Source organism: Microcaecilia unicolor, chromosome 11 (genome assembly GCF_901765095.1).
Source record: "Microcaecilia unicolor chromosome 11, aMicUni1.1, whole genome shotgun sequence".
Classification (NCBI taxonomy): domain Eukaryota; kingdom Metazoa; phylum Chordata; class Amphibia; order Gymnophiona; family Siphonopidae; genus Microcaecilia; species Microcaecilia unicolor.
In genome coordinates this window covers 137,417,259-137,443,318 of record NC_044041.1, presented here as the reverse complement: position 1 = coordinate 137,443,318, position 26,060 = coordinate 137,417,259, and the positions used below count along the sequence as shown (strand labels likewise).

At 46.8% G+C, this 26,060-nt stretch overlaps 1 protein-coding gene across 4 annotated transcripts in view; it reads right to left on the bottom strand.

Annotated features, from left to right (window-relative positions):
- PC (pyruvate carboxylase) overlaps nt 1-26,060 on the bottom strand; it is a 1,188,093-nt gene that overhangs the window by 845,665 nt on the left and 316,368 nt on the right. For all 4 annotated transcript variants that reach the window (XM_030220280.1, XM_030220278.1, XM_030220277.1 and 1 more), the window contains one exon: nt 2,516-2,633. In XM_030220280.1, coding sequence (XP_030076140.1) covers nt 2,516-2,633 — 118 coding nt within the window. The remainder of the gene's footprint in view (nt 1-2,515; nt 2,634-26,060) is intronic.

Genomic DNA, 26,060 nt, shown 5'->3' with positions numbered 1-26,060 from the left:
CTTGTTATGCAAATCTCATACCATTCTCGTAGCTTTTCTTTGCACTGCTTCGATTCTTTTTACATCCTTAGCAAGATACGGCCTCCAAAACTGAACACAATACTCCAGATGGGGCCTCACCAACGACTTATAAAGGGGCATCAACACTCCCTTTCTTCTGCTGGTCACACCTCTCTCTATACAGCCCAACAACCTTCTAGATACAGCCACCGCCTTGTCACACTGTTTTGTCGCCTTCAAATCCTCAGATACTATCACCCCAAGATCCCTCTCCCCGTCTGTACGTATGAGACTCTCGCCACCTAACACATACGTCTCCTGTGGATTTATATTCCCTAAGTGCATCACTTTGCATTTCTTGGCATTGAATTTTAATTAATTGCAAACTCACTCCAGCCTATTATTACAAGTATCTTTATTAGAAAAATGTGCTCTAATTCTAAGCACATATCATATTTAAAAACAATGATAACAATAGTGCTACCCACTCACTCACTCATTCCCCATTCATTCATAATACCTGTCTAGCAACATTCCATATTTTCTGATAATGTGTGCTAATAATATTAATATATACAAATGATCGTGTTATTCTTACTTATGATGAACTAAATTTTTACATTCTACTACAGTATCAGAATACTACTAATGTCCTCTTAAATATCTTGTCCCAGCTTTTCACATGGGTGCTTCATACTTTACAATTCCAGAATTCTCCCTGATAAGTTGTTATAATAGTCTCTGACACAATTCTCGGTTTAGATAAAAAAACCTTCGATCATCCCCAGGTACTCGATGAACGGAATGAGTTAATCACTCCTAAATTTGATGTCAGCTTGTTCCTTATGCAAATGTTGGAACCGACATTTGCATAAGGAACAAGCTGACATCAAATTTAGGAGTGATTAACAAATTCTGTTCATCGAGTACCTGGGGATGATCGAAGGTTTTTTTATCTAAACCGAGAATTGTGTCAGAGACTATTATAACAACTTATCAGGGAGAATTCTGGAATTGTAAAGTATGAAGCACCCATGTGAAAAGCTGAGACAAGATATTTAAGAGGACATTAGTAGTATTCTGATACTGTAGTAGAATGTAAAAATTTAGTTCATCATAAGTAAGAATAACACGATCATTTGTATATATTAATATTATTAGCACACATTATCAGAAAATATGGAATGTTGCTAGACAGGTATTATGAATGAATGGGGAATGAGTGAGTGAGTGGGTAGCACTATTCTTATCATTGTTTTTAAATATGATATGTGCTTAGAATTAGAGCACATTTTTCTAATAAAGATACTTGTAATAATAGGCTGGAGTGAGTTTGCAATTAATACATTGGTTAGCTCCAGCAATTTTAACGTGTCCCTATTGAGCAGTATTGAATTTTAATTGCCAGACCTTAGACCATTGTTCTAGCTTCTTCAGATCCTTTTTCATGTTTTCCACTCCCTCCGGGGTGTCCACTCTGTTACAGATCTTAGTATCATCCGCAAATAGGCAAACTTTACCTTCTAACCCTTCGGCAAAGTCACTCACAAATATATTGAACAGAATCGGCCCCAGCACCGATCCTTGAGGCACTCCACTACTCACCTTTCCCTCCTCCGAGCTAACTCCATTCACCACCACCCTCTGGCGTCTGTCCGTCAACCAGTTCCTAATCCAGTTCACCAGTTTAGGTCCTATCTTCAGCCCATCCAGTTTATTTAAAAGCCTCCTGTGGGGAACCGTGTCAAAAGCTTTGCTGAAATCTAAGTAGATTACGTCCATAGCTCATCCCTGATTCAATTCTCCTGTCACCCAATCAAAAAACTCAATGAGATTCGTTTGGCACGATTTCCCTTTGGTAAAACCATGTTGTCTGGGATCTTGCAACTTATTGGCTTCCAGGAAATTCACTATCCTTTCCTTCAGCATCGCTTCCATTACTTTTCCAATAACCGAAGTGAGGCTTTGTGACAGCTTTGTGCAACAAATGGTATTACTATAAAAAATGCTGCATTTTTATTTTGTTTCCAATGGTTTGAACTATTTGTAGGATCATCTTAAGATATAAAGGTAAATCACAGGAATTTCCATGGATAAAACTGTTTTACTAAAAAAAATGGGGATTTAATTATTGCTAACTCTCTATGTGGGTAATTTCACTCATTTTAAGAGGTGATAAGGAGAGCATGAGACTGAACAATCTAGTTTTGTATAATCAAAACTATGATGGTTTATGACAGAAAAATTAAGCAGAGAAACAGCAGGAGCAATAAAACCCTCAGTTAAAACCCAGGGAGAATACACCAACACAGGTAGTTTGATTACCGTCTCCTCTACATTCTCTGAGATTATTATTCTGAAATAAGTTTTGTAATCCCTTTATTGATTCATCAATTGTCTTACAGTATTAAAGGAGTCAAAAAAATTAAACATTGGGAATGTCTCAGCTTCTGTGGCAAAGTGGTGACAGTTCAAGGTTGGGTTGGCAGGGATAAGGACTTTGCCCACTACTCACCCAGGATTTGCACTTCGATGTGCCGTGGCTTCTCAATGAACTTTTCCACAAAAAGGGCACCGTTACCAAATGCTGACAGTGCTTCTGAGTATGCCCGGGTGTAATTCTCTTCAAGGTCCTAAGTGTAGAGAGGAGAGAGCAAAGAGATTACACCTGTCCCCTCCCTTCCAAGCACAGTAAAATCAGCCCCAAAATTAAAGAAAAAAAATCATTTTTTAATGTTGAAGGTGGTACTTACTATACTAGCCCATGAAATACTCACTCCACTGCCTAAAGATGCCAAGAAAAGCACAATGGACCTAACCAACTACCGAGCAGTCGCTTCTATCCCACTCACAACAAAATTGATGGAAGGCATAGCGACGAAACAACTCACGGAATACCTGACCAAACACTCAATTATACACGAGTCTCAATCAGGATTTCGATCAAATCATAGTACTGAAACTGTACTAGTGTCGGCAATGAACACATTAAAAAAAAAATGATCGCAACCGGCAAGAACATACTCATACTACAATTCGACATGTCTAGTGCCTTCGACATGGTGGATCATGAAATACTATTGCACCTACTAGAGTACTTCGGAATCGGAGGCCCAGTTCTCAAATGGTTTGAAGGATTCCTCACCACCAGATCCTACCAAGTAATAACGAACACGGACAGATCGCCACCTTGGAGACCAGAATGCGGAGTTCCTCAAGGATCCCCCCTCTCACCAACTATCTTCAACCTAATGATGATATCATTAGCCAAACTCCTAGCCAATCAAAACCTTAACCTTAACATATATGCCGATGACGTTACGATCCATATCCCGTTCAAAAGTGACAAACGAAATAACCAACGAGATCAACCAGAGCTTCCAGACCATGCACTCTTGGGCGGACTCATTCAAGTTAAAACTCAACGCAGAAAAAACTCAGTGTCTAGTTCTCACCTCCCAATACAATACAAACAAATACCCCACAATAACCACACCCTACTGCACACTTCCTATCTCAGAAAATCTGAAAATCCTTGGAGTCACTATTGATCGAAACCTCACTCTCGACACCCACGCAAAGAACACAACGAAAAAAATGTTCCAATCGATGTGGAAACTCAAAAGAATAAAACCTTTTTTCCCAAGAAACATCTTCCGCACCCTAGTACAGTCATTGGTATTAAGCCACTTGGACTACTGTAACGCTCTGTACGCAGGCTGCAAAGAACAGACCATCAAAAACTCCAAACAGCCCAGAACACAGCAGCCAGACTCATTTTTGGAACACCTAAATACGAAAGTGCGAAACCCCTCAGAGAGAAACTGCACTGGCTCCCGCTCAAGGAACGAATTGAGTTCAAGATCTGCACGACTGTACACAAAATCATTCACGCAGATGCCCCACTCTATATGTTAAACTTAGTGGACTTACCGCCCAGGAATGCCAAAAGATTGGCCTGCAAATTCCTCAACCTGAACTTTCCCAGCTGTAAAGGAATGAAATACAAACAGGCATATGCTACTACCTTTGCGTACAAAGTACACAGTTTTGGAACGCACTACCCATGGCCCTAAAAACCATGACCAATCTAACCAGTTTTCGCAAAGCTTTGAAAACACATCTCTTCAACCGAGCCTACAAAAGTCACCCTCAATGAAACAAATCATTCCTTAAACCACCCAAGTACACCAAAACACCTCTCACATGACCTTACCTAACACCTTCTACCTAAATTCCTCTTTCACCTCAGCTTATGATCGACTGTTTTCTTAAATCATGTAATGATGTTCTCATTTCCATACTCTGTAAGCCACATTGAGCCTGCAAAAGGTGGTAAAATGTGGGGTACAAATACAATAAATAAATAAATAAATATATAAATATATAAATTTGTAAAATAATGTATACCGTTTCCATCCAAACTTAAATGCAAATAAACCTGGTAGAAAACAGTGGGATTGATATTCAAAGAGATTTAGCTGGCTAGAAACGGCTTCTTGCCGGTTAAATTGCTTGTTCATTGCTAAAAGGTTAGTGCAGCTGAAAATGTCCTATTAGTGCCCAACTTGAAACCAGCTATTTTGGGGGCAGAGTCAGCATTTAAATGGGCCAAGGTAACCGCATAAACAGGACCACATAAAATTCAGTCCTATCTTTATGCACTTGGCCATACCTGAATATCACACTTAAGTAGTGTTAATATGTGTTACAACTAGAGACCCCTCCACTGGAATAGTGGTGGGCCAAGCTCTATAGCCTAGGCTGCTAAGAAGCACTGACCAGGCCAGAAAATCTGGTGATGGCTTTGCAGCTGAGTACTTGCTGAAGCAGGGCCCAGCTGACAAGCCTTATCAGGATCTGGGGTAACATCCAGATACAGTTTTAAAGGTTAGATGAAGGATTAAATGACTTGAATAACTAAAACTTAGGTCAAGCAATTGAATTTAAAATGGAGTCCTTTTCATAAAATGGATACCTATCCCTGCATTAGTCAGAGAGTTGTTTACCAAAAAGGATGTTACAGGTATTGAGAAATTGTAAGAAGGGGGAGATTTGGGCATCCGATCTGCGGTTAAGCAAACTGTCAGAAAGTATGATTCACATATGAAAAAAATGTATACCCATTGAATTGAATGGACAGCAGATGGTTTATAAGGTCTGCAAATCTAGGCAGAGTTTGAATTTTTCCCCAACTTTACCCAGAGGGCAGAACTACGGTCGGTTGTTCTGACAGTTTGACTGATGAGAGTACCAGATTGATTGAAATTGTAATTGGGTAAGATTGAAATAAATGTTATCACCTATCTCCCTTGTTTGTGTCTATTTCTTGGCTACGTACCTTCTTTCTCCTAATACACTCCTACACAAATAGTGTTCACATAAGTAAGGAGGCTCCTACCCCTTAGTGCACTATGTGGGAGAATAGATACCCTAAGATACGCTTATACATGAGGAGTAAGAAAGCCGAGGTCCTGGGTAACAGACTTAAAATGAGCCTTCTGAAACCCACTCTTTATCTCCGTGGGCACAGGTCCCCCGGAGGTCTAGAGAGGGGTAATTAAAACAGTAGCTATGGTTTCTCAGGCACCATAAGCCCAGAAATTCAATGCTTCAGTCTGGACATGGCATGGCACTGAATTTCTGGGTACATCCCTGGCGGTGCTCAGCAAAATGCTGAGCGCTGCCAAATGAATACCACCACCAGCATGCTTTTCTCTAGAAATTTCATAGAATCTAAGTACACCTCATTGAGGTGTGGTTTTGTTTTATAATTCTTTCCAACCTAATGGCAGCGTTCTGCTTTAGGGGGAAGCACACAGGAGAACTGCCCTGGGGTCCCATGTCACAGGAGGCTTCAAGTTGGAGGCAGCATTGTCTGCAGGCAGCTTTGGGGCTCCCCTCCAGTTTCTGCCCTAGGCCTCAAAATATCTAAACTAGCTCTGAAAAGAAGATGGAAAAAATTATACAAAAGGCATCAAGCATGCTTGACTGTGTGGGGGCAAAATAACTCTCCAAAAATTGAACAGGATGAGATAAAACTTGTCATTTGGGAAAAACAATAAAAAGAATAATGAATTTGAAAATGGGCCAAATCAAACTAGGAGTTCCAGAGAAATAAGCCTTCCTCCCTGCAAAAAATGACCTAATGCAGTTATCAATCAATCCATCTCTTTTATGAAACAAGAGGCCAATACTATTCATTTGGCGTTCAGGGCCTTACTTTTGCTTCTGTATGCAATGGTGGCCTTGCGCCTCAATTATTATAATCTTTGCTGTTCTGGGCTCTCCAGATCCCTAACAAACATTTAACATCTGTTCAAAATACAGCAGTCTGATTGCTTTGTCAAGGCAGTAGGTTTAACCACAGCACCCCATTAATAGTTCACTATCACTGTCTACCCAATTTTAAACTTCACCTTGTGCAGTTTTGTAGACAGGACTGCATTGAATACGCTTTTATGTGTCTATTTGCTCATGCTGTCTGTATCAAATATCATCAGAATATGTATATATGCTTTTATTGATTCTCATCTACTCAAGCTGTTTTGTGCTAAATACCACGAGATTGTATATTTCTGATGCACGTGCTTCCACCGAAACATAGCTCCATGTTGTTGTAACCTATGAATATTTACTTGTATTTTTATGCTTAACAAGTAATACATTTTTGAAATCTTTGCTCCGTGGAGAGTCCTTTGGTTTCCCTAGAGAAATCTGTTTCATACCAGGTTTCCTATCCCAAAGGTATTTTTTGGGTTTTCTCTACTGTTTGGTTTTCCTGTAGGAAAACCGTTAGTCTCTCTCTTTTTTTTTTTGGGGGGGGGGGGGGGGGGAGGTATGTTTGTTTGCCTTCTGTATTGAAAGTTATGAAGGAAGATGTTGTTCCTTACTTCTTAGGTTTGGTGAATAAATTGTTGTGCAATAATAGTGTAGAGGGCCACAGATGAACAGCGAGGCGGAGTCAGAGTAAGGAGGAAGTAACTTTATTCAAGGATTCAAAACGGCCTGTGTTTCGGCAAATGCTCACATCAGGGGGGTCTACATACATAAAAGCACAACAATTAAAATCAATACATACGAGGGGATTCCAATATGGCCGCACACATCTAGGAGAGCTGTAGACCTCGTTTCCTGATTTCAATATGCCGAAAAGAAGAGGCAAGGCAGCGGCCTGAGCTTCCCCAACGCCTGCCTCAATACCTGCTGGTCCAATGGACCGATTTGTGAGGACTCCAGGGCAAGACCGGGAGATCGGGAGCAGTTCCTTAGGAAACGCCGGCGTAATGGAGGAAGTATCGGCGTCTCCAGGACTTGATGTTACCCTGAGCCCCGATTTGAGAGCTCCGCCCCCACAGCCAAAACGAACTAGCTCTCCCTCCGAGGGAGCGACCGGCCAGACGCCAAGGAGCGGAACGGGCCTGGTCTCGAGTGAAGCTCAAAGTAAGCATTTTGAGAGGGAGTTAGGGGGACGGATGGTACCCCCAGAAGAAATCAGTCTGATGTAACCTGAAGCGGGTCAATGAGACACAAAAAGTGGGAAAACTCCAGAATTTTCAATGAATGTGCCTCCTGGGATTATGGTAAAACCGGCAGAGGTAACTTTGGACACTTTATGGAATTTAGTGGCTCAAATGGTACAATATTTGTTAAAACAAACTAATGCTGTTTCTCAAAAAGTTAATGTGATTGAAAGAAGAGAGGAGAAAAATGAAATAGATATAAAATCTCTTTCTGAACGGTTTGATATTATGGAAGAAAAAGTTACAAATACAGGAAATATTCAAACTGTTATGTTAAAGGACATTTCAAACCTCAGAAGTGGAATTATATGAAAATCACATGAGAAGATATAATCTAAGATTTATAAATTTTCCAAGAGTAAAAATGGTAAGCCCATTAGAAATGTTAAAACGATATTTCAAAGAAGTGCTGGAGATACCTGAGGCAAATTTACCACCTTTTACCCAAGTCTATTATGTACCACAAAAATAACAGGAGCAACCACAGCAACAAACATCTTTGGATGTTTCAACTCTTTTGGAAACATCGGATACGGAGCAGGCCACCACGGCAACTTTGGTAGCTTTACTACCGGACAAACAATGGTTGTTTAGATTGTTCTTTAAGCACAAAGATAAATTGTTTTGGGGCCTTTTATTTCCAGACTAGTAAAAGAGGCCCATTTCTGTGTGAAATGAAACGGGCGCTAGCAAGGTTGTCCTCGGAGTTCTCCCTCCCTCCAGGGCTCCCCCTCCCTCCCTCCTGGGCCCCCTCCCCCTCTCCTCCACCCCTCCATCCCTTCCCTCCCCCTCCCCCCTCCCTCCCTCCCCCCCCAGGGCCACCCCCTCCCCTTTGAGTTCCAGGGCCGCCCCGCCGTGGTAAAAGAAACCACACTTTTTAAACCTACCCGTTTGCCGACATGCGTCATGACGTTTCAGCCGCCATTGTGCTGTGCCCGCCCCTTTATTCTGGGAATAGCTTACTGCCGCAGCAGTAGCTGCCTCATCCAGTGGAGGGATACACGACACTTGCATCCAGCCTCCGCATGTTCACTGATGGACTGTTGCCTGCGCTGCAGCCGTGCATGTGAAAAGAGCCCCGGGGCCGAGAGCATCCTCCGGAAAGGTAAAGTGTGTCTCGTCTCTTGCTTTCAGTGTTCCCGAAGAGTCACGGCGTCTCGAGCTTCTTTTCACATTTCCCCCCGCTCTTTCAGCAGACGTCTTAGCCCAGTGAAGTAGTTCCAGGAGGGAGGGAGGGAGGGAGGGATGGAGGGGGGGACTGGGAACTCTTTTTTTTGTCCCCTGAAATCTGACGACATGGTGCTTCTTAAGGGAAAGTTTGGCATTTTGTGGCGGACGGAGTTGGCTGCGGGGGAGGAAGTGGGAATGAAGGGATCGGTGGGGACAGTGCTTGGCCGACGTTTGTTTGCGAAGGCGGGGGGGGGGGGGGGAGAGGCCTTGCTACTGCCTTTTTTTTTTAAGCTCTTCAGCCCTCTCACTTCCCATTGGTCCGCCCTCTGACGTCATCGCCAGGGTGCACCAATGGGAAGTGTGTTACAAACCCAGGCGTCCAGACGGAGATGCAAATTATTACATAGGATGTTTCGAGGAACACACAAAAGAAACGAAAACAGTTCCTGCTGTGTTACAACTAGGAGGCACATTCATGTTGTGTATTGTATGCTACAACACACAAAAGTATGTTTTTGTGGATCCATCTCACTTAACAACGTTTGTAGCCTCAAAAAGAGCTGGAGGAGTATAATAATATAAGTCTTATTTTCTCCTAGATGCAAATTTGCTTTGTAAAAGTTTCCTTGTTAACTCACATTCCAGAATCCCCTCCAACAAAATGTGGACTTGAGTGTAGTTAATATGTGATATATATTTTTTTCTTTTTGTTAATTTGATAATTCAACACTTTCTAATCAAGTGTAATTCCTTGAATATAAGTGTATATGTATAAAAAAAATAAAAAAAATCAATACATACAATTCAATAAAAATGTATCCTACATACAAAAATCATTAGCATCATCATAAATGAATAATGACACATTAAAATATACAAATACCTGGATGTTGTTAAGACAATGAAAGTCTTCAGGTATAAGGTCCACAATCACAATGGTAAAAAAGTCGATACTGTTAAAAATACATAAAAAGCGAAAGCTACATACCTTTAGAAGGTATTCTCCGAGGACAGCAGGCTGATTGTTCTCACTGATGGGTGACGTCCACAGCAGCTCCTCCAATCGGAACACTTCCTAGCAAAGTCCTTTGCTAGTCCTCGCGCGCCTATGCGCACCGCGCATGCGCAGCCGTCTTCCCGCCCGAACCGGCTCGTGCCGGCCAGTCTCATATGTAGCAAAACAAAGAGAAGGGAAACACAACTCCAAAGGGGAGGCGGGCGGGTTGGTGAGAACAATCAGCCTGCTGTCCTCGGAGAATACCTTCTACAGGTATGTAGCATTCGCTTTCTCCGAGGACAAGCAGGCTGCTTGTTCTCACTGATGGGGTATCCCTAGCCCCCAGGCTCACTCAAAACAACAAACATGGTCAATTGGGCCTTGCAACGGCGAGGGCATAACTGAGATTGACCTAAAAAATTTACCAACTAACTGAGAGTGCAGCCTGGAACAGAACAAACATGGGCCTAGGGGGGTGGAGTTGGATTCTAAACCCCGAACAGATTCTGAAGCACTGACTGCCCGAACCGACTGTCGCGTCGGGTATCCTGCTGCAGGCAGTAATGAGATGTGAATGTGTGGACAGATGACCACGTCGCAGCTTTGCAAATCTCTTCAATAGTGGCTGACTTCAAGTGGGCTACCGACGCTGCCATGGCTCTAACATTATGAGCCGTGACATGACCCTCAAGAGCCAGCCCAGCCTGGGCGTAAGTGAAGGAAATGCAATCTGCTAGCCAATTGGATATGGTGCGTTTTCCTACAGCCACTCCCCTCCTGTTGGGATCAAAAGAAACAAACAATTGGGCGGACTGTCTGTTGGGCTGTGTCCGCTCCAGATAGAAGGCCAATGCTCTCTTGCAGTCCAATGTGTGCAGCTGACGTTCAGCAGGGCAGGAATGAGGACGGGGAAAGAATGTTGGCAAGACAATTGACTGGTTCAGATGGAACTCCGACACAACCTTTGGCAAGAACTTAGGGTGAGTGCGGAGGACTACTCTGTTATGATGAAATTTGGTGTAAGGGGCCTGGGCTACCAGGGCCTGAAGCTCACTGACTCTACGAGCTGAAGTAACTGCCACCAAGAAAATGACCTTCCAGGTCAAGTACTTCAGATGGCAGGAATTCAGTGGCTCAAAAGGAGGTTTCATCAGCTGGGTGAGAACGACATTGAGATCCCATGACACTGTAGGAGGCTTGACAGGGGGCTTTGACAAAAGCAAACCTCTCATGAAGCGAACAACTAAAGGCTGTCCTGAGATCGGCTTACCTTCCACACGGTAATGGTATGCACTGATTGCACTAAGGTGAACCCTTACAGAGTTGGTCTTGAGACCAGACTCAGACAGGTGCAGAAGGTATTCAAGCAGGGTCTGTGTAGGACAAGAGCGAGGATCTAGGGCCTTGCTGTCACACCAGACGGCAAACCTCCTCCATAGAAAGAAGTAACTCCTCTTAGTGGAATCTTTCCTGGAAGCAAGCAAGATGCGGGAGACACCCTCTGACAGACCCAAAGAGGCAAAGTCTACGCTCTCAACATCCAGGCCGTGAGAGCCAGGGACCGGAGGTTGGGATGCAGAAGCGCCCCTTCGTCCTGTGTGATGAGGGTCGGAAAACACTCCAATCTCCACGGTTCTTCGGAGGACAACTCCAGAAGAAGAGGGAACCAGATCTGACGCGGCCAAAAAGGAGCAATCAGAATCACGGTGCCTCGGTCTTGCTTGAGTTTCAACAAAGTCTTCCCCACCAGAGGTATGGGAGGATAAGCATACAGCAGACACTCCCCCCAGTCCAGGAGGAAGGCATCCGATGCCAGTCTGCCGTGGGCCTGAAGCCTGGAACAGAACTGAGGGACCTTGTGGTTGGCTCGAGATGCGAAGAGATCTACCAAGGGGGTGCCCCACACATAAGCAGTGCCATACTGGGAAAGACCAAAGGTCCATCCAGCCCAGCATCCCGCCACCGACAGTGGCCAATCCAGGTCAAGGGCACCTGGCACGCTCCCCAAACGCAAAAACATTCCAGACAAGTTATACCTAAAAATGAGGAATTTTTCCAGTCCATTTAATAGCGGTCTATGGACTTGTCCTTTAGGAATCTATCTAACCCCTTTTTAAACTCCGTCAAGCTAACCGCCCATACCACGTTCTCCGGCAATGAATTCCAGAGTCTAATTACACGTTGGGTGAAGAAAAATTTCTCCGATTCGTTTTAAATTTACCACACTGTAGCTTCAACTCATGCCCTCTAGTCCTAGTATTTTTGGATAGCGTGAACAGTCGCTTCACATCCACCCTGGAAGATCTGTCGCACTACACGGGAATTGAGCGACCACTCGTGAGGTTGCATAATCCTGCTCAACCTGTCGGCCAGACTGTTGTTTACGCCTGCCAGATATGTGGCCTGGAGCACCATGCCATGACGGCGGGCCCAGAGCCACATGCTGACGGCTTCCTGACATAGGGGGCGAGATCCGGTGCCCCCCTGCTTGTTGACGTAATACATGGCAACCTAGTTGTCTGTCTGAATTTGGATAATTTGGTGGGACAGCCGATCTCTGAAAGCCTTCAGAGCGTTCCAGATCGCTCGTAACTCCAGAAGATTGATCTGCAGATCGCGTTCCTGGAGGGACCAGCTTCCTTGGGTGTGAAGCCCATCGACATGAGCTCCCCACCCCAGGAGAGACGCATCCGTGGTCAGCGCTTTTTGTGGCTGAGGAATTTGGAAAAGACGTCCCAGAGTCAAATTGGACCAAATCGTCCACCAATACAGGGATTTGAGAAAACTCGTGGACAGGTGGATCACGTCTTCTAGATCCCCAGCAGCCTGAAACCACTGGGAAGCTAGGGTCCATTGAGCAGATCTCATGTGAAGGCGGGCCATGGGAGTCACATGAACAGTGGAGGCCATGTGGCCCAGCAATCTCAACATCTGCCGAGCTGTGATCTGCTGGGACGCTCACACCCGCGAGACGAGGGACAACAAGTTGTTGGCTCTCGTCTCTGGGAGATAGGCGCGAGCCGTCCGAGAATCCAGCAGAGCTCCTATGAATTCGAGTTTCTGCACTGGGAGAAGATGGGACTTTGGATAATTTATCACAAACCCCAGTAGCTCCAGGAGGCGAATAGTCATCTGCATGGACTGCAGGGCTCCTGCCTCGGATGTGTTCTTCACCAGCCAATCGTCGAGATATGGGAACACGTGTACCCCCAGTCTGCGAAGTGCCGCTGCTACTACAGCCAAGCACTTCGTGAACACTCTGGGCACAGAGGCGAGCCCAAAGGGTAGCACACAGTACTGGAAGTGACGTGTGCCCAGCTGAAATCGCAGATACTGTCTGTGAGCTGGCAGTATCGGGATGTGCATGTAGGCGTCCTTCAAGTCCAGAGAGCATAGCCAATCGTTTTCCTGAATCATGGGGAGAAGGGTGCCCAGGGAAAGCATCCTGAACTTTTCTTTGACCAGATATTTGTTCAGGGCCCTTAGGTCTAGGATGGGACGCATCCCCCCTGTTTTCTTTTCCACAAGGAAGTACCTGGAATAGAATCCCAGCCCTTCTTGCCCGGATGGCACGGGCTCGACCGCATTGGCGCTGAGAAGGGCGGAGAGTTCCTCTGCAAGTACCTGCTTGTGCTGGAAGCTGTAAGACTGAGCGCCCAGTGGACAATTTGGAGGTTTTGAGGCCAAATTGAGGGTGCATCCTTGCCGGACTATTTGGAGAACCCACTGTTCGGAGGTTATGAGAGGCCACCTTTGGTGAAAAGCTTTCAACCTCCCTCCGACTGGCAGGTCGCACGGCACTGACACTTGGATGTCGGCTATGCTCTGCTGGAGCCAGTCAAAAGCTCGTCCCTGGCTTTTGCTGGGGAGCCGAGGGGCCTTGCGAGGCGCACGCTGCTGACGAGAGCGAGCGCGCTGGGGCTTAGCCTGGGCCGCAGGCTGTCGAGAAGGAGGATTGTACCTACGCTTGCCAGAAGAGTAGGGAACAGTCTTCCTTCCCCCAAAAAATCTTCTACCTGTAGAGGTAGAGGCTGAAGGCTGCCGGCGAGAGAACTTGTCGAATGCTGCTCTACCACCTGCTCGACTTTCTCTCCAAAAATATTATCCGCACGGCAAGGCGTCTGCAATCCGCTGCTGGATTCTATTCTCCAGGTCGGAGGCACGCAGCCATGAGAGTCTGCGCATCACCACACCTTGAGCAGCAGCCCTGGATGCAACATCAAAGGTGTCATACACCCCTCTGGCCAGGAATTTTCTGCAACGCCTTCAGCTGCCTGACCACCTCCTGAATGGCTTGGCTTGCTCAGGGGGAAGCTTGTCCACTAAGCCCGCCAACTGCCGCACATTGTTCCGCATGTGTATGCTCGTGTAGAGCTGGTAGGACTGAATCTTGGCCACGAGCATAGAAGAATGGTAGGCCTTCCTCCCAAAGGAGTCCAAGGTTCTAGAGTCCTTGCCCGGGGGCGCCGAAGCATGCTCCCTAGAACTCTTGGCCTTCTTTAGGGCCAAATCCACAACTCCAGAGTCATGAGGCAACTGAGTGCGCATCAGCTCTGGGTCCCCATGGATTCCGGTACTGGGACTCGATCTTCTTGGAATGTGGGGATTACTTAGATGCTTGGTCCAGTTCGCCAGCAATGTCTTTTTGAGGACATGATGCATGGGTACTGTGGACGCTTCCTTAGGTGGAGAAGGATAGTCCCAGGAGCTCAAACATTTCAGCCCTGGGCTCGTCCCTCCACAACCACCGGGAAGGGGATGGCCATAGACATCTCCCGGACAAAGGAAGCGAAAGACAGACTCTCAGGAGGAGAAAGCTGTCTTTCAGGAGAGGGAGTGGGATCAGAAGGAAGATCCTCAGACTCCTCGTCAGAGAATATCTGATGTCTTCTTCCTCTTCTCACGAGGCCTCACCATCGTGTCAGACACAAGTTCACGGACCTGTGTCTGCAACCGTGCCCAGCTCGACTCCGTGGAACCACGGCCACGATGGGAGCCGTCAAGAGGTAGGACTCCCTCGCCCGCACCGGCGAAGCTCCCTCCACCGACGTGGTCGGGGAGCCCTCCTGGGAGGCTTCCGCACTCGGTACCGCAAGCGGCACCGACGTCGGAGACCTCCCCCGGACAATGGGCCAGCCGGCGCCTGGCTCGACGGTACCGGTGGCGCAAGCACCCCCGGTACCGGAGGGGTAGGGCACAACAGCTCCCCCAGGATCTCTGGGAGAACGGCCCGGAGCTCTCGTGCAGAGCGGCTGTAGAAAAAGACTGGAGCCGATGCAGGAGTCAATGTCCAGAACCTGTTCCGTGCGTGGAGGCTGTTCCGGGCTGTCCAAAGGGGAGCTCATCGACACCTCTTGAACAGAGGGCGAGCGGTCCTCTCGGTGCCGATGCTTACTGGGTGCCGACTCCCTCGGCGACTCCAGAGCTCTCGGTGCCGACAGCGGAAGGGAACCGGTGACGATGCTTCTTCTTCGATTTTTTGGAGCGAAGCACGTCATCGGAGCTTCCCGGCACCGACGAGGAGGACGTAGAATCCAGCCGTCTCTTCCTCGGGGCCGAGGCCGAAGAAGGTCGGTCTCGGGGGGGCTGTACCGCAGGAGCCCTCAGGGTAGGGGGAGTCCCACCCGAAGGCTCACCGCCACCAGCAGGGGAATGGACAGCCCTCACCTGCACTCCAGACGAAGCACCACCGTCCGACGACATCAGCAGACGAGGAGGTCTCGATACCACCGACGCCGACGCAGCCCTCCGATGTCGCCCCGATGCAGAGGGTCGATGCCTCGATGCACTCGATGCAATCGGGGGCGAGGATGAAGGTCCGGGCGCCGACGACGTCGAAGCAGTCGATACTCCCGATGCCGATGCCGACAAAGAGCCCGAGAACAAAACGTTCCACTGGGCTAATCTCGCTACCTGAGTCCGCTTTTGTAAAAGGGAACACAGACTACAGGCTTGAGGGCGGTGCCCAGCCCCCAAACACTGAAGACACGACGCGTGCCTGTCAGTGAGCGAGATTACCCGGGCGCACTGGGTGCACTTCTTGAAGCCGCTGGAAGACTTCGATGTCATGGGCGGAAAAATCGCGCCGGCGAGATCAAAACTCGAAATGGCGAAAATGGCACCACAAAAATAGGGGGAAGAAAAACTTCGACCGAGGCCTAAAAGGGCCTACCCCGACGACGAAAGAAAACTTACCGGGGCAAAGCTGGAAGTATGGGAAGGGAGAAAACCATAAAGGTCTCCTTCCGACACCTTTTTTTTTTTAAAGAACGAAGTCGATAAACGATGCGCGAGGGTCAACTTACGGCGAAACACGACCGTACCGAACGCGGACAAAAGAAGACTGGCCGGCACGAGCCGGTTCGGGCGGGAAGACGGCCGCACATGCGCGGTGGCGCATCGGCGCGCGAGGACTAGCAAAGGACTTTGCTAGGAAGTGTTCCGATTGGGGGGGGCTGCCGTGGACGTCACCCAGTGAGAACAAGCAGCCTGCTTGTCCTCGGAGAATAATAGTAATCAACTATTGTGATTTTATAGTTAGATATGGAATTATATTGTTGATTGACTATTATTATTTTATGTATTTTTAACAGTATTGACTTTTTTACCATTGTGTTGAACTTATACCTGAAGACTTTCATTGTCTTAACAACATCCTGGTATTTATATAATTTTTTTGTACCCCGCGCTTTCCCACTCATGGCAGGCTCAATGCGGCTTACATATTGTATACAGAGTTAATGGAGTGTTTGGAGGAAGGAGAAGGAAAGAGTACAGGATTGCCAGGTTTGGAGGAGCAGATGGATATAGACTGTGATTAGTACATAAGTACATAAGTAGTGCCATACTGGGAAGACCAAAGGTCCATCTAGCCCAGCATCCTGTCACCGACAGTGGCCAATCCAGGTCAAGGGCACCTGGCACGCTCCCCAAACGTAAAAACATTCCAGACAAGTTATACCTAAAAATGCGGAATTTTTCCAAGTCCATTTAATAGCGGTCTATGGACTTGTCCTTTAGGAATCTATCTAACCCCTTTTTAAACTCAGTCAAGCTAACCGCCCGTACCACATTCTCCGGCAACGAATTCCGGAGTCTAATTACACGTTGGGTGAAGAAAAATTTTCTCCGATTCGTTTTAAATTTACCACACTGTAGCTTCAACTCATGCCCTCTAGTCCTATTATTTTTGGATAGCGTGAACAGTCGCTTCACATCCACCCGATCCATTCCACTCATTATTTTATACACTTCTATCATATCTCCCCTCAGCCGTCTCTTCTCCAAGCTGAAAAGCCCTAGCCTTCTCAGCCTCTCTTCATAGGAAAGTCGTCCCATCCCCACTATCATTTTCGTCGCCCTTCGCTGTACCTTTTCCAATTCTACTATACCTTTTTTGAGATACGGAGACCAGTACTGAACACAATACTCCAGGTGCGGTCGCACCATGGAGCGATACAATGGCATTATAACATCCGCACACCTGGACTCCATACCCTTCCTAATAACACCCAACATTCTATTTGCTTTCCTAGCCGCAGCAGCACACTGAGCAGAAGGTTTCAGCGTATCATCGACGACGACACCCAGATCCCTTTCTTGATCCGTAACTCCTAACGCGGAACCTTGCAAGACGTAGCTATAATTGTACTCTGGTGGAGGGTTACAGGGGTTTGAAGGCAGTGGGTGGTCACAGGAGTCAAGTTGCTGTGTAGAGGGAGGTGTACTGTCATCCTGCAACCACTCAAGAGAAAAGACTTTAAAACTGGAAACCAGGAGGTTTGAACTTTGGGGGAACTGAAATTTACACGGGAAGTTTTCTTTTGCTGATTCTTTGTGGAACTGCATAGGACATTGCCTAAGTGAACTGAGTTGTGAAGGGGGGGGGGGGATAATAAACAGCCTTGAACTAAAAGCTGTGTTGCCTTGAGAGACTTTGTGTATGGACTGCTGGAGGGAGGAGCTGGATTGCCGAAAACCCGGTTACCCACAGACCAGACAGGAGAATCGTTAGGAAGCTGGCCACCACCCCAGAGGGATTGCTACCAGGTTATTACAACCCTCTCCAAAAGCCAAAGCACCCTTGTCCAATACTCCTTAATTTTCTCTCAACTGCACCAGATATTAAAAAGGTGCCTCTGGCTATGGAGCATCTCCAGCACACATCAGACGCCCCAATCGGAAACATCACTTTCAGTTTAACTGGGGTATAACACCACCTAGTAACAATTTTATAAGCATTTTCCTTAATCAAAAACATACAGAAGCACCATGGTGCAACCGCAGCTTGAGTATTGTGTTCAATTCTGGTCGCCACATCTCAAGAAAGATATAATGGAATTGGAAAAGGTGCAGCAAAGGGCAACTAAAATAATAGCGGAGATGGGATGACTTCCCTATGAAGAAAGACTAAGGAGGCTAGGGCTTTTCAGCTTGGAGAAGAGACGGCTGAGGGGAGCCATGATAGAGGTATATAAAATAATGAGTGGAGTGGAACAGGTGGATGTGAAGCGTCTGTTCACGCTTTCCAAAAATACTAGGACTACGGACAGTGGCGTACCAAGGGGGGGGGGGGGGCGGTCCGCCCCGGGTGCATGCCGCTGGGGGGGGGGGCCGCGTGCCGGTCAGCTTCCTTCCTTTCGCCGGGGGGGGGGGGGGGGTCGCGCTGCACCTTGGGGGGGGGCGCTGCACCTGGGGGGCAGGGCGCATTGGCGATCCGCCCTGGGTGTCAGCCCCCCTAGGAACGCCACTGACTAGGGGGCATGCGATGAAACTACAGTGTAGTAAATTTAAAACAAATCGGAGAAAATTTTCTTCACCCAACGCGTAATTAAACTCTGGAATTCATTGCCAGAGAACGTGGTGAAGGCGGTTAGCTTGGCAGAGTTTAAAAGAGGGTTAGACAGTTTCCTAAAGGACAAGTCCATAAACCGCTACTAAATGGACTTGGGAAAAATCCACAATTCCGGGAATAACATGTATAGAATGTTTGTATGTTTGGGAAGCTTGCCAGGTGCCCTTGGCCTGGATTGGCCGCTGTCGTGGACAGGATGCTGGACTCGATGGACCCTTGGTCTTTTCCCAGTGTGGCATTACTTATGTACTTATGTACTTTTACAACTTCCCAAAAAATAGGATGCCACACTCCTTTACTGATTTCCTTCCCTAAATCCTGTTCCCACTGGAGCATAAATTTATATTTTTGAAAGTCCCCCCCCCCCCCCCACTTAAAAATCTACACAGAATCGAAACAGGGATCTTCAACCTTCCCAACACAACCCTAAGCTTCTCAAGGTGTCCTATATCCTCTGGATTTTCTTTTAGCCAGTGTTGGGAGATAATAAAATGCTTGACCTGCAAATAAGGTGTAATCAAAGTGAATTTTAAAGATTGTTTTTCAGCTCTGTCTTGACCGACCAGTACACTTGGGGTCTAACTTTGATTATGTGAAAACAAGTTGGAATGTGGAAGATAAGACACAGCTCTAATTAATTTGGTATGTGAAGAGGAGTATGGTGCTTGCTTCCCAGATCCAGCCTGGCCACCTGGAGTTGGAAAGCATGTGACCACGTTCCCACAGTATGGCTTGTTTACCTAGACAGAGAAGCATTCTGTAATTTTCCTCAGCTCTGAACATGAGATCTGAGCCTAATAAAAAGGGGAGTTTCTTTTAGTAAAATCGGGAGCTCATCTTTATGGAGCAGCTGGTGCAGGAGCCGACGAGAGAAGGAAAAATTATAGACTTGGTCTTTAGTGGAGCGCATGATCTGGTGAGGGACGTTATGGTACTGGGGCCGCTTGATAACAGTGATCATAATATGATCAGTTTTGATATCAACCTTGAAGTAACTATACACAGGAAGTCAAATACGTTAGCATTTAACTTTAAAAAAGGAGACTATGATAAAATGAGAACAACAGTTAAAAAAAACTTAGGGGGGCAACTGAGAGGGTAAAAACTGTACAACAGGCATGGATGCTGTTCAAAAATACCATCCTGGAGGCCCAGGTCAAACATATTCCACGAATTAGAAAAGAAAGACGGAAGTCCAAAAGACAGCCGGCATGGTTGAAAAGTGAGGTGAAGGAAGCTATTAGGGCTAAAAAAAACGCCTTCAGAAAATGGAAGAAGGAACTGTCTGAAAATAACAAGAAGCAGCATAAGGAGTGTCAAAGCAAATGCAAGGCGCAGATAAAGAAGGCCAAGAGGGATTACGAAAAAAAGATAGCATTAGAGGCAAAAAAACATAGCAAAATTTTTTTCGTATGTTAAAAGCAGGAAGCCGGCAAAAGAATTGGTTGGGCCGCTGGATGACAGAGGGGTAAAAGGGGCGATCAAGGAAGATAAAGACGTAGCGGAAAGATTGAATGAATTCTTTGCTTTGGTCTTCACCGAGGAAGATTTGGGTGGGATACCGGTGTCGGAAATGGTATTTTAAGCGGACGAGTCGGAGAAACTTACTGACTTCACGGTAAACCTGGAGGACGTAATAGGGCAGTTCAGCAAATTGAAGAGTAGCAAATCTCCTGAACCGGATGGTATTCATCCTAGAGTACTGATAGAACTGAAAAATGAGCTTGCAAAGCTACTGTTAGTGATATGCAATTTATCCTTAAAATCGAGCGTGGTACAGGAAGATTAGAGGGTGGGCAATGTAACGCCGATTTTTTAAAAAGGTTCCAGGGGAGATCCGGGAAATTATAGACCGGTGAATCTGACGTCGGTGCCGGGGAAAATGGTAGAGGCTATTATCAAAACAAAATACAGAGCACACCCAAGGACTGGATTACTGAGACCGAGTCAGCACGGCTTTTGTGTGGGGAAATCTTGCCTGACCAATTTACTTCAATTCTTTGAAGGAGTAACAAACATGTGGACAAAGGGGAAGCCGGTTGATATCGTGTATCTGGATTTTCAAAAGGCGTTTGACAAGGTACCTCATGAAAGGCTACAGACATAGGCACCCGGTATAAGAGGCTTGGACAGGCTAAGCCTCCCCTGCTGTGCTCTGAGGGGTTTAAATTGTTGATTTACCTCCATCCTCACAGCAGGAGCTGCAGTAAAAGCCCTCTAGCCTTGTGAATCAGTTGTAGAAATTGGTTTATGGTTCGTTTACCTTACTGTCTGGGAGAGCGGGGGGGGGGGGGGGGGGGTGGTTGGCTGGAGGTGTCCCTGGTTTGCCAGGGAGATATTTAACGAGGATGACTTCCTGACCTGCACTTAGGACAGATAGCAGCAGAATCATCAGATACTGGACCAACATGATCAGAAAAAAAGTCACCAGACAAAAAGGTTGAAAAGATCATTTTATTTTCATTATAGTGTTTGGAATATGTCCACTTTGAGAATCAGGTGCTCCAACATTAAAAGTTCATATTTATTGTACTTATTTATGGCATCTTATTCCACATTAATTAGGGTGTTCGTGGCTCTACATGAGAATTGTAATGATATGATCCCTTGTTTCATATTGTTGACGGTCTGCATTTTCCGTATGGGTGGTATATTGGTGTATTAGGTTCTGCCCAGTGTAATATTATGGTACGAGTTAAGGTTCTGAGATGTGTTTTGCACAAAGTTGTGCATAGGTGTTTTGCAGTTGAGCGATTGTGCTTAGAATATGCTTTGAGCAACCACTTTTATTCTTTGACATATGATACATATCTAATATATAAATTAATAAAAGGTATTAATTGTGATTATTTATTTTTATTTATTATTTTTTCTGTAATACAATAAGGTAAACAAGGATAATTGGAAGAGATTGCATAGTCAGAGTAAAACAATCAAGACAGAGATAATCATCTAATGTTTTCTATTTGCTCAGCCTCACTGGTACACCAGAAGAATGAAAAATTATGGATTGTTCATATTTCTTGAAAAGCAAAGTCCAGTTCCACCACATGTAAATATTAATGGAGGAATTATCTTTCCAATGCAAATAATCAACTTTAAAGCCACAGTGATAAAAAAAATCAAATAAACATTTATCATCATCCGATAAAGTAAAAGGTAATGAAAGTGATTTCCAAAAGAATGTATTTGAAGAGTAATGATTCTTGGAACTTTAATACATCCTGAAGTTATGTCCAACCAGAAAATTTGCAAGCTAGGGCATTTGAAAACATGATGCAACATGTACCAGTCACTAAATGGCATGACCACAAAGATCTGAGGTAGATGAACCTGATCATTTACATTTTTCTTGGGGTCCACAGAGCTCTGTGGAAGGGGGAAAAAACAGACTGAGTTATGGCGGAAGATAGAGGCCCTTGGGCCAGCCAGCCAAATTGTATTCCACTGGGATTCTGAGATGGGATCACTGATGTTTTTTTCCCAAACTTTCTGAGTAATGCAGCATGAACTTCTCTGAAAACTATTCTTTGAGTTTATTTTGGCATTTGCTCTGATGCGCCTCTTCCTGCATACCGCTCTCCTGGAACATCACCCCACCCCCCAAAGAAAAATTAATAGTCCTTTGAATCTTTTGTTAGCATGATTGTTCAACACTACCTTTCATAGATATGGACTTTTCTTTTCTTTATTCTCTATCTTGTTGATTTCTGTAAACTGCACTGACCTGCGTAGTCAAATAATATGGTAATATTGAGTGACCATAATAACAAATGACAAGGTCAAATAAGTCATAGATATTATAAAAACATTAAAAGCATCATAATTAGAAATAAAATTGACACCAAATGCAAATAAATTAAAATCATTAAAAAATTAATGCATCATGATTGTGATAAAGACAGTGCTTTTTTTGTGCCGGTACGCAACGGTACGGCGTACCGGCACCTTTTTTTTGCCCGCCCCCCCCCCCCCCCCCCCCCACCAGCGACACTCCCGGGCGAGTCCTGCACTTCGTTTTTTTTTTTTACGACTCAGAACGTGCGAACGATGCAGCCGGCAGCGATTGAAAGAGGCTGTCTGGGCTGGCGTCTGCGTCGGAGTTTCCCTCACCCTCTGCGAGTCCCGCCTTCGTTGTTACAGCTTCCTGTTTCGCGGGACTCGCAGAGGGTGAGGGAAGCTCCGACGCAGACGCCAGCCCAGCAGCCTCTTTCAATCGCTGCCGGCTGCATCGTTCGCACGTTCTGAGTCGTAAAAAAAAAAACTAAGTGCAGGACTCGCCCGGGGTGTCGCGGGGGGGAGGGGGAAGGATTGGGGAGAGAAAGAGGGAAACCAACAGAGGGAAGGATTGGGGAGAGAGGGAAAGAGGGAAACCAACAGAGGGAAGGATTGGGGAGAGAGGGAAACCAACAGAGGGAAGGATTGGGGAGAGAGGGAAACCAACAGAGGGAAGGATTGGGGAGAGGGGAAAAACAGATGGAAGGATTGGGGAGAGGGGAAAAACAGATGGAAGGATTGGGGAGAGGGGAAAAACAGATGGAAGGATGGGGAGAGAGAGGGAAAACAGATGGAAGGATGGGGAGAGAGAGGGGGAAAAACAGATGGAAGGATGGGGAGAGAGAGAGGAAAAACGGAAGGATGGGGAGAGAAAGAGGGAAGAGACGCTGGATGGAAGAATGCAGAAAGAAATAGGGGAGACACTGGAAGGATGGGGAGAGAAAGCAGAGCTGCTGGATGGAAAAGGGGAATAGAGAAAGACTGGAGAATAAGAGGAAGGGGCATGGGGAGAACAAGGGTGAGGAAAAGATGAAAAGCCACAGGTAGATGAAGAAAATTAAAGAATGGATAGTAAGAATGAATTAAATCTGGACAGAGAGAGAGCCTGAAAAATATTGAAGAAAGCAAAGAAAAAGGAGACAAAAATGACAAATGGCACAGAAGAGTTAAGCGAAAACAAAGGAAAGCAGAATCACAGACTGGGACCAATATGGAAAGAAAAACAGTCACCAGACAACAAAGGTAGAAAAAAATCATTTTATTTTCATTTTAGTGTTTGTAATATGTCCAATTTGAGAATTTACATTGGCTGTCTTATTTTGCACTGGGTATACTGGAGCTGTAAGAGCTTACAGAGATTATTTATCATGAAAAAAAATCACGTTATTTTTTCTCCTATAGTACTATAATATTTTCAATGATGTCTGTTTATATGCGCCATGGCTGGTATAGGGGGTGTGGTTAATGGGGGTGTGGCTATCATAGGGGTGGAGCCATATATGGTGACCCCGCCCATAATGAGTACCGGCACCTTTTTTTCTACAAAAAAAGCACTGGATAAAGACACTTTGAATTTAAAAAAGTAAATTTTAACAACTAGTTTCCACAGTGTAAAACCTTTCACTCCATAGTTTTAAACTTGAACTGTCTGCCATAACCTACAGCAGTGATGGCGAACCTTTCAGAGACCGAGTGCCCAAACAGCAACCCAAAATCTAATTATTTATCGCAAAGTGCCGGTACTCATTATGGGCGGAGTCACCACATATGACTCCACCCCTATGATAGCCACACCCCTTACACCAGCCATGGCGCATATAAACAGACATCATTGAAAATATTATACTAGTATAGGAGAAAAAAATAACATGATTTTTTTTCATTATAAATCATTTCTTTAAGCTGTTACAGCTCCAGTATACCCAGTGCAAAATAAGACAGCAGATGTAAATTCTCAAATTGGACATATTCCAAACACTAAAATGAAAATAAAATGATTTTTTCTACCTTTGTTGTCTCTGATTCTGCTGCTCTCTTAACTCCATTTCCAGGGCTTCCTTTCCATTTCTTTCTTTACTTTCCTCCTTTCTTCTTCATTTCTTGCCCTCCATCCATGTCCAGCCACCCTCCTTCCCCTCCAGCCACAGATGTCCAGCCACCCTCCTCTCCCCTCCAGCCACCCTCCTCTCCCCCCTGCCTGCCCGCCCTCCCTCCCAGCACCAGGCAGGCCTCCCTCCCACCCAGCACCCAGTAGCAGCCAGCTCCAGGCCTGCCTCCCTCCCTCCCAGCACCCAGTAGCTCCCAGCACCAGGTCTCCCTCCCACCCACCCACCCAGCACCAGGCCACCCACCCAGCTAGCACCAGGCCACCCTCCCAGCATCAGGCCACCTAGCACCCAGCACCAGGCCTGCCTCCCTCCCTCCCAGGACCAGGCCTCCCTCCCATCCAGCACCCAGTAGCACCCAGTACCAGGCCTGCCTCCCTCCCAGCACCCAGTAGCACCCAGCACCACCAGGCCTGCCTGCCTGCCTCCCTCCCTCCCTTCCCAGCACCAGGCCTGATTCCATCCCTCTTCCAAACCGACGAAGCACCAGGCTGCCCGCCCTCCCTCCCAGCACCAGGCCGCCCGCCCTCCCTCCCAGCACTCGCCCTCCCTCCTCCCAACACCAGGCCTCCCTCTCATCCAGCACCCAGTAGCACCCAGCACCAGGCCTGCCTCCCTCCCTCCCAGCACCCAGTAGCACCCAGCACAGGCCTGCCTGCCTCCCTCCCAGCACCAGGCCTGCTTCCCTCCCTCTTCCAAACCGACGAAGCACCAGGCTACCCGCCCTCCCTCCCAGCACCAGCGTTCGCCCTCCCTCCCTCCCTCCTCCCAGCACCAGGCCTCCCTCCCATCCAGCACCCAGCACCAGGCCTGCCTGCCTCCCTCCCAGCACCAGGCTTGCTTCCCTCCCTCTTCCAAACCGACGAAGCACCAGGCCGCCCGCCCTCCCTCCCAGCACCTCCCTCCCTCCCAGCACCAGCGCTCACCCTCCCTCCCAGCACCTCCCAGCACCAGCGCTCGCCCTCCCTCCCTCCCAGCACCTCCCAGTACCAGCGCTCGCCCTCCTCCTCTGAAATTGAAAAGGCGTCAGCAGCTGCAGCGAAACGCGGCATGATCTTCGCTCGGTGCGCCTTTGCTTTGCTTCTGTCTCTCAAGCTCTGGTCCCGCCCATGAGGGCCGAGCGAAGACCATGCCGCGTTTCGCTGCAGCTGCCGACACCTTTTCAATTTCGGAGGAGGAGGGCAAGCGCTGGTACTGGGAGGTGCTGGGAGGGAGAGAGGGCGAGTGCTGGTGCTGGGAGGTGCTGGGAGGGAGGGCGAGTGCTGGTGCTGGGAGGTGCTGGGAGGGAGGGCGGGCGGCCTGGTGCTTCGTTGGTTTTGAAGAGGGCGTGAGGGCAGGCGGCCTGGTACTCGGAGGGAGGGAGAGTGGGCGGAGCGGACCGACGGCGCGCATGCCAAAGGAGAGGGCTCTGCGTGCCATAGGTTCGCCATCGCTGGCCTACAGCATTAACAGATAGCCTCTAGAAGGCACAGCAGGGCCTAGTTCAGTCTTCATACCCACCGATCTTGCCCACCACTGGCACATCTCTTCATTTATTGTCTTAATTTATAGTAAATTATTCTAATTAGGATAACAAGAGGGAAGTTTTCATTACAGAGTTTTAACTACACTTCATTATTTTCTAAGAAGGAAAC